The 8,947-nt window shown below is 55.4% G+C and overlaps 1 protein-coding gene across 1 annotated transcript; it reads right to left on the minus strand.

Moving 5' to 3' along the window:
* Positions 1–654: 654 nt before the first annotated feature.
* LOC146422110 (EH domain-containing protein 2-like) lies at positions 655–7,636 on the minus strand. Its single transcript, XM_085046729.1, has 6 exons — positions 7,181–7,636; positions 5,883–5,980; positions 3,872–4,284; positions 2,972–3,136; positions 1,220–2,002; positions 655–1,022 (listed from the first exon to the last, which is right to left on the minus strand). Exons 1-5 carry the CDS (start codon positions 7,576–7,578, stop codon positions 1,475–1,477), a joined length of 1,602 nt encoding a protein of 533 aa, XP_084902855.1. The 5' UTR covers positions 7,579–7,636; the 3' UTR covers positions 655–1,022; positions 1,220–1,474.
* Between the last annotated feature and the right edge of the window lie 1,311 nt (positions 7,637–8,947).

Genomic DNA, 8,947 nt, shown 5'->3' on the forward strand with positions numbered 1-8,947 from the left:
TCAAAATCCCCCGAAATGTGCCTCAAAATCCCCCGAAATGTGCCTCAAAATCCCCCGAAATGTGCCTCAAAATGTGCCTCAAAATCCCCCAAAATGTGCCGCAAAGCCGCCCGAGAATGCCCTTCGCCCTCCCTGTGGCACCCCAAAAATTCGGAACAGCCTTTCAGCTTCGCTGTGCCTTTATTAGTTCCCTGGTTTTGAGGGACAGGTTGGTCCCTGGTTTTGGAGGATTTGGGGAAGTTTCTGGGGGATTTCGGGGTCACTCCTTGGATCTCTTCGCCCTTCTCTCTCGGATCTGTGGGAGCCGCGGAGATCCATCCCTGCTTTGGGGTTTTTGGGTGGTTTTTGGATGTGATTTGAGGGATTTTTGGCGTCACTCGGCAGATCCTTTTTGCCTCCTCTTGGAGGGCAGCGTGAGGCGTTTGTGACTCCCTGACTTTGGGGTTTTCCGGGCAGGTTTTGGGGTGGATTTTTGGGGTTTTTTGGCGTCACTCAGCAGATCCCTTGTGCCTCCTCTCGATTCCCCGACTTTGGGGTTTTCCGGGCAGGTTTTGGGGTAGATTTTCGGGTTTTTGGGGGTTATTCAGCAGACCCCTTGTGCCTCCTCTTGGACGGCAGCATGAGGCATTTGTGACTCCCTGACTTTGGGGTAGATTTTTGGGGTTTTGGGGTTATTCAGCAGATCCCTTGTGCCTCCTCTTGTGATTCCCTGACTTTGGGGTTTTCCGGGTGGGTTTTGGGGTAGATTTTGGAGGTTTTTGGGGTTATTCAGCAGACCCCTTGTCCTCCTCTTGGACGGCAGCATGAGGCATTTGTGACTCCCTGACTTTGGGGCTTTCCGGGCAGGTTTTGGGGTAAATTCTCGGGTTTTTTTGGTTATTCAGCAGACCCCTTGTGCCTCCTCTTGGACGGCATTTGTGAATTCCTGACTTTGGGGTGGATTCTCGGGGTTTTTGGGGTTATTCAGCAGACCCCTTGTGCCTCCTCTTGGACGGCAGCATGAGGCATTTGTGACTCCCTGACTTTGGGGTTTTCCGGGCAGGTTTTGGGGTAGAATTTTGGGTTTTTTTGGCGTCACTCAGCAGATCCCTTGTGCCTCCCCTTGATTCCCTGACTTTGGGGTTTTCTGGGCGGGTTTTGGGGTAGATTTTCGGGATTTTGGGGGTTATTCAGCAGATCCCTTGTGCCTCCTCATGGACGGCATTTGTGAATTCCTGACTTTGGGGTAAATTTTCGGGTTTTTGGGGTTATTCAGCAGACCCCTTGTGCCTCCTCTTGGACGGCAGCATGAGGCATTTGTGACTCCCTGACTTTGGGGTTTTCCGGGCAGGATTTGGGGTAAATTCTTGGGTTTTTTGGGGTTATTCAGCAGACCCCTTGTGCCTCCTCTTGGACGGCAGCATGAGGCATTTGTGACTCCCTGACTTTGGGGTTTTCCGGGCGGGTTTTGGGGTGGATTTTCGGGTTTTTTGGGTTATTCAGCAGACCCCTTGTGCCTCCTCTTGGACGGCGGCACCAGGCGCGGCGGCAGGTCGGTGGGCAGCCCTCGTCCCTCCAGCTTGGCCCCGATGAGATGTCCGGCCAGGGCGAACTCCTCGTGGTCCAGCATGCCGTCCCTGTCCACGTCGCTGAGCTGCCAGATGCGGCCGAGCACGGAGCTGGGCAGGTTGCTGGCCACCATCCAGCCCCGCGCTCGCCGCCCGCTCAGCTTGCCCCCGCTGGGCGCCAAGCCGTAGAAAATCTCGTCGTATTTCGCCTTGTCCTTCAGCACCACCCACTCGTCGCCATCCTCCTCCTCCTCGTCCTCCTCCGAGTCCCCGAAGGGTCCCAGCCGCGCCCCCTCGAAGGCTCCCCCGCGCACGCCGGGGTCACCCTGGGGGTCAGCGGCGGCCAGCAGAGGGGTCAGCGCGGGGATGTCCTTGGTGAGCAGCTCCTCCAGCCCGGCCAGCAGCCGCCGCTTCAGAGGGGGCAGGCGGGACAAATCGCGGGAGAGGAGCTGCTCCTGGGGTGGAGGGGATGGGGAGGGGTTAGAAAACCCCGTGGGGAATGCGTCAGATCCCATCGGAAAAACACAAAAGATCCCCGGAAACCACCATCGGAAAACCCCAAAAGATCCCCGAAAACCCCCATCAGAAAACCCCAAAAGATCCCCAAAAACAAGAACCCAAATGATCCCCGAAAACCCCCATCAGATGCCGGGGAAAAAAAAAACCAAACAAAAACCCAAAAAACCCAAACCAAACACACCACCACACTAGATCCCAAAAACCCACACAGGATCCTATCAGATCCCAACAGATTGTGAGGCTCAGGACTTGAATATGGGGCTCAGGATTCCCCCAGATCCCACAAAATCCCTCGGGATCTCCCCGATCCCAATCCATCACCTGGAGCCGGGCACAGTCTGGGATGTCCCCCGGGGGGATTTGGGATCCCCAATTCCCAAACCCCAAATCCCAGTCACCTGGAGGCGGGTGCAGTCCGGGATGTCCCCTGGGGGGATTTGGGATCCCCAATTCCCAATCCCAAACCCCAAATCCCAGTCACCTGGAGCCGGGCACAGTCCAGAATGTCCCCCGGGGGATTTGTGTTCCCGCTGGATCCCAAATCACCCCAAACCCCAACCCCAGTCACCTGGAGGCGGGCGCAGTCCGGGATGTCCCCCGGGGGGATCTGGTGCTCCCGCTGGATCCCAAATCACCCCAAACCCCAATCCCAGTCACCTGGAGGCGGGCGCAGTCCGGGATGGCCCCGGAGGGATTTGGGATCCCCAATTCCAATTCCCCAATCCCAAACCCCAAATCCCCGTCACCTGGAGGCGGGCGCAGTCCGGGATGTCCCCCGGGGGGATCTGGTGTTCCCGCTGGATCCCAAATCACCCCAAACCCCAAATCCCAATCACCTGGAGCCGGGCACAGTCTGGGATATCCCCCGGGGGGATTTGGGATCCCCAATTCCCAATCCCAGTCACCTGGAGGCGGGCGCAGTCCGGGATGTCCCCCGGGGGGATCTGGTGCTCCCGCTGGATCCTGGCCAGCAGCGCCGGCAGCCTCTGGATGAGTCTCTTCCTGCGGCCAGTGCCGCCCAGCAGCGAGGGGAGCTCCTGGCGCAGCCGGGATAGGATCAGCGCGTGCACCTGGAGCGGAATTTGGGGTTATTTGGGGTCATTTGGGGTCATTTGGGGTCATTTGGGATCAGCCAGGGCACAGGGGGATCCCTCAGATCCATGGGGAGCTCCGGGAGTCTCGCTGTGCCCTCGACCCCACAGGAATCCCCTCAGGATCCACGGGAAAATCAGGATATCCCGAGGTCACCCCAGTCTGTGGGGATCCCAAGATTGAATTGGGGGCATCCCAAAATCCCAGTGGAGACCCTAAATCCCCCAATCCACAGGGATCCCAAAAACCCCAGATTCCCATCGGATGGGAATCCCAAAATCCCAGTGGAAACCCTAAATCCCCCAAACCACGGGGATCCCAAAAACCCCAGGTTCCCACTGGATAGGAATCCCAAAATCCCAGTGGAAACCCTAAATCCCCCAATGTGTGGGGATCCCAAAAACCCCATCGAATTTGGGACATCCCAAAATCCCAATGGAAACCCTAAATCCCCCAATGTGTGGGGATCCCAAAGAATCCCAGATTCCCACTGGATAGGAATCCCAAAATCCCAATTCAAACCCTAAATCCCCCAAACCACAGGGATCCCAAAGAACCCCAGATTCCCACTGGATAGGAATCCCAAAATCCGAATGGAAACCCTAAATCCCCCAATCCACGGGGATCCCAAAGAACCTCAGATTCCCCCAAACCCCTGGGAACCTCCAACCCACAGAGACCCCAAACAAACCCCCAAAAACCCCAAACCTCACCCGCACCAGCCTGGCCCGTTTGACGAGGTCGTTGAGCTTCCTCTGGGCAGCGTTCCGGGGCAGAGCCTGGATCTCCCGGAACAGATCCTGCTCCTCCAGCTCGAACAGCCGCCGGTTCTCGGGGTTCAGCAGGGGCTGCGCCCAGAACGACCCTATAAACACCCTCAGCACCTCGGGCGTGTCCACCACCTTGCCCAGACACCACATCAGCGCCCCGTAAACCCGCATGAGCTGCTGCGTCTCCACGGCGTCGGCCTTGTTGAGCACCACGCGGATCTTGTCCTCGTGGCCCCGCAGGGCCCCGATGGCCCCGGAGAACTCGTCCGAAATTTCCAGTTTGTGGGCGTCAAACAGCAGAATCACCAAATCCACGCGCTCGGCGAACCAGCGCAGCACGGCCGGGAAGTCGTAGCCTGGGAAAAACGGGGAAATTTGGGGTAAAGAGGAGCCCAGATCCCAAAATCCCGATGGAAACCCTGAATCCAGAAATAATCCCAAAATAATCCATTCTGAGAACCAGCGCAGCACGGCCGGGAAGTCGTAGCCTGGGAAAAACGGGGAAATTTGGGGTAAAGAGGAGCCCAGATCCCAAAATCCCGATGGAAACCCTGAATCCAGCCCTCAAGTGGGACTGGAGAGGAGCCCAGATCCCAAAATCCTGATGGAAACCCTAAATCCTGAAATAATCCCAAAAGAATCCATTCTGAGAACCAGCGCAGCACGGCTGGGAAGTCTAGCCTGGGAAAAACGGGGAAATTTGGGGTAAAGAGGTGCCCAGATCCCAAAATCCTGATGGAAACCCTAAATCCCACCCTAAAGTGGGATTGGAGAGGAGTTCAGATCCCAATATCCCAAAGGAAACCCTTAATCCAGCCCTAAAATGGGACTGGAGAGGGTTGGAAACCCTAAATCCTGAAATGATCCCAAAATAATCCATCCCAAGAACGGCCGGAAAGTCCCAGCCTGGGAAAATTCGGGATAAAGACAGGGCTGGACCCCAAAATCCCAACGGGAACCCTAAATGCAGCCCTGATCCCAAAATAACCCAATTGCAAGAACGTCTGGGAATTCTCCGCCTGGGAAAAAAGGGGGAAAATGTGACCTGGAGGCTGCCAGACCCCAAATCCAACCCCCCAGCTCCCAAATTCCCATTTTTCCCTTTTCCCTCCCCTTTTCCCGCCCTCCCCTCCCCCCCGGCGGGTTTTGGGGTGGGGGAGGAAGGACGGGGAGGGAAAATTGGCCAAATTCCCGGGAATTCGGGGTGGCCACACCCTAACGCCGCCCTTTGGCACCCAAACCCTGGCCGGAGTCCCAAAATCACCCAAAACCACCCCAAACCAGCCCTCAATACCTCTAAATAACCCCTAAATACCTCAAAATAACCCCCAAATAACCCCTAAATACCCCAAAATAACCCCTAAATTCCTCAAAATAACCCCTAAATACCTCAAAATAACCCCTAAATAACCCCAAGCCCCCTGGCTGGAGTCCCAAAATCACCCAAAACCACCCCAAACCACCCCTAAATACCTCTAAATAACCCCTAAATACCTCAAAAAAACCCCCTAAATACCTCAAAATAACCCCAAAATACCTCAAGATAACCCCTAAACAACCCCAAATCACACCCAAAACACCTCAAATCCACTCCAATCTCCCCCCAAATCCCAAATTCACCCCAAAATTCCAAATCCCCCTCCCCGATTTTGGGATCTCTCCTTTCCAACGCGCTGGTTTTTATGTTTATTTTCTCGGGACATCCCCAAAAAATGACCTTTTTCCCCCCAATTTCAGGCGTTTTCCCCCCAATCCCAAGGAGAATTTGGGGATTCCTCCTTTCCCACGAGTTTTTTTTAATTATTTTTCCCGGTTTTTTTCGGGCTCCCCCCAATTTTCGGGGTTCCCTCCCCAATTTTTGGGGTTCCTCCCCGATTTTCGGGGTTCCCTCCCCAGTTTTCGGGGTTCCCTCCCCGATTTTTGGGGTTCCTCCCCAGTTTTTGGGTTCCCTCACCGCGGCAGACTCTCTGCTTGGCCCCAGCCAGGATCCCGGGGGTGTCGATGAGGCTGATGCTCTCCAGGACAGGATTGTTCAGCTGAGCACAGACGAACCTGGGGGGCCGGGGGGGGTCAGGAACCCCAAAAAAACCCCCCAAAAAACCCCAAATAATCCCCAAAATAATCCCAACCCCCCCAGCCCCCCCCCCGGCCCCGCCCGAGCTGCCAGGGCTTGGCAGAGAAACAGAAATTCCAGAGGGATGGCTCATCCCGGGGGGGCGCGGAAAAGGGGGAAAAATGGGGGAAAAAATAGGGGAAAAGGGGAAAAAAAAATAGGGGAAAAGTGTGGGATGAAGGGGAAAAAAAAAGGGGGGAAGGGGGAGGCGCGGCGCCCCCCGGATTTGGGGGTGGGGAGTGGGAAATGTCCAAATCGGAGGAAAAACGGGAAAAACAATGGGGGGAAATGGGGATAATTAGGGAATTGGAGAGGAAACTGAGGATGGAGGGAGGAGAAAATCCGGATTTTTGGGGTGGGGATTGGGGGAGGGGGTGGGGGAGGCGCCGCCCCCGAATTTTGGGGGTTTTTGGGGTGGAAAATGTCCAAAATGGGGGGGAAAAGGGAAAAAAATCGAGAGTTTGGGAGGCGATTTGGGATCCAGAGAGATGAGATCCCATTTTTTGGGGGATTTGGGGATGCTGTGGGTGAAATGGGAAAATGGAGAAACGGGAAGTGGGGGAAAAGAATTGGGAGAAATGAGAGGAGAGAAGAATTGGAGAGGAATGGATCAAAATGAGGAAAAATGGAAAATTACTTGGAAATGGAGAAGAGTGGGAGAAATGGAGGAAAATGAGGAAAAATGGGGGAAAAATGGGGGAAATGGAGGAAAAGTGGGGAAATGGAGGAAAATTTGGGGGTAAACAGAGTAAAATGAGGAAAATCGGGTGAATTGGAGGAAAGTTTGGAGGGAATGGAGAAAAATTGGGGGGAAACAAAGTAAAATGAGGAGAAATGGGGGAAAATTGGGGGAAAATGGAGTAAAATGAGGATAAATGGGGGAAAATTGGGTGAAATGGAGGAAAACTGGGGGGGAAATGGGGGGAAAATTGGGAGAAATGGAGGAAAATTGGGGGGGAAACGAAGTAAAATGAGGAAAAATGGGGGAAAAATTGGGGAAAAATGGGGGGAAAATTGGGGAAAAATGGGGGAAAAATTGGGGAAAAATGGGGAAAAATTGGGGAAAATGATACAAACCCAGTGAATTCGGGAATAAACACCTCCCCATCCCCATTCCCTCCAGGGTTTTTTCGCCTCACCTGTTGAGGAATCCGTTCCCGAAGGGATCCAGGTGCCGGAAGGGCTTTTTGGGATCCACGACGAGCGCGTTGCCGGGGACGGTCCCCTCGCTGTCGCCGTGCATCACGGCCACGAAGCAGTCGGTGGTGGGCTCGGGCCCCACGCGCGCCCCGGGGATCTCCTGCTCCAGCAGGTACTGGATGAAGGAGGTTTTCCCGGTGGAGTACTGCCCCATCACCAGCACCATCGGCTTCCCCTCGAAGTCGGCGTCCTCCAGCGCGGCCGAGTGGAACTCCTGGAAGCGATAGAACTCCTCCACGGGCAGCAGCTTGGCCTTGTAGAGCTTCTTGAGCCCCTCGGTCACCGTGAGCACCTCGGGCGCCGCGGGCTTGGCGTGCCGCCGCAGCCAGCTGAACATCGCGGCGGCGGGTGCGGGTGACGGGGGTCGGGAAAACACGGGGGGCTCGGGGAATTCCGGGGGGTTTCAGGGTGGCTTGGGTCGGGAAAATACAGGGGAGGCAGGGAAGTTCCGGGGGGCTCAGGGGATTCCCGGGGGTTCGAAATTCGGGGTTCTAGAATTCAGCGGGGCTCGAAAGGAAAATACGGGGATTCAGGGGATTCAGGGGCTCAGAAGAAAAATGCAGGGGTTCAGGGGTGTGAGGGCTCAGGAAATTACGAGGGGAGGCTCGGGGATTCCGGGGGCTCACGGGGGAAAATACGCGGGGAGCTCGGGAAATTCCGGAGGGTTTCAGGGAGTTCGGGGGGTGTCTGGGGATTCCGGGGATTACAGGGAATTCGGGGGGTTCAGGGAGTTCGGGGGGGTTCAGGGAATTTAGGGGAATTCGGAAAATTCCGGGGATTTCAGGGAATTCGGGAATTCCGGGAGGTTTCAGAAAATTCCGGACGATTTCGGGGGATTGCAGGGAATTCGGGGGGTTCAAGGGATTGTGGGGATTCAGGGAATTCTGGAGATTCAGGGAGTTGCGGGGAGTTCGGGAATCCCGGGAGGTTTTGGAAAATTCTGGGCGATTTCAGGGAATTGCTGGGAATTCGGGAATTCCGGGGATTTCAGGGAATTCGGCAATTCCGGGAGGTTTCAGAAAATTCCAGGCGATTTCAGGGAATTCGGGGGATTCAGGGAATTCGGGGGATTTAAGGAATTCTGGGGTTTTCAGGGAATTCCGGGGATTCAAGGGATTGCAGTGAATTCCGAGGATTTTCAGGGAATTCCGGGCGGTTCCGAGGGATTCGGGAGGATCCCGACAAGTCCCGGCGGATTCCCGGGAATTCCAGGGAATTCCGGAGGGATTTGGGATGACCTCGGGAGAAGGAAAACCTCGCCGGGTTCCCTCTGGAATTGGGGAACTCCCGAGGGATTTCCGCTGGAATTGCGGGGGAAGGAAGCTCAGGGAATCCCCAGGGAATTGCGGGAAAGGGGGAAGAGCTCAGCTGGAGGGGAGAGCCATGGGGGGATTCGGGATTCCCACCCGGATCCGCGGGAAAATCCGGAATTCAGGGCGTTTGGGTGGGGAAAGCGAGCGGGAAAAGCGGATTTGAGGGATTCCCACCCAAAAAATCCGGGTGGGAAATGAGTCTCGAGGGGATTTTCCCGAGAAATGGAGCAGGGAATGAGATTGAAGGGGAAAATGAGGGGAAAAAATGAGGATTTCGGGTGGTTTCGCTGTGGAAATGAGGAGAATAAAGAGGTTTTAAGGAGCTTTTCCCATAAAAGGAGGGAAAAAAGTCAGGCTGGAGGAATTTTTTCCATAAATCCGAGCCAAAAAATG

The sequence above is a fragment of the Lichenostomus cassidix genome, unplaced genomic scaffold, assembly GCF_008360975.1.
Source record: "Lichenostomus cassidix isolate B80296 unplaced genomic scaffold, HeHo_3.0 HiC_scaffold_880, whole genome shotgun sequence".
In the NCBI taxonomy this organism is placed as follows: Eukaryota; Metazoa; Chordata; class Aves; order Passeriformes; family Meliphagidae; genus Lichenostomus; species Lichenostomus cassidix.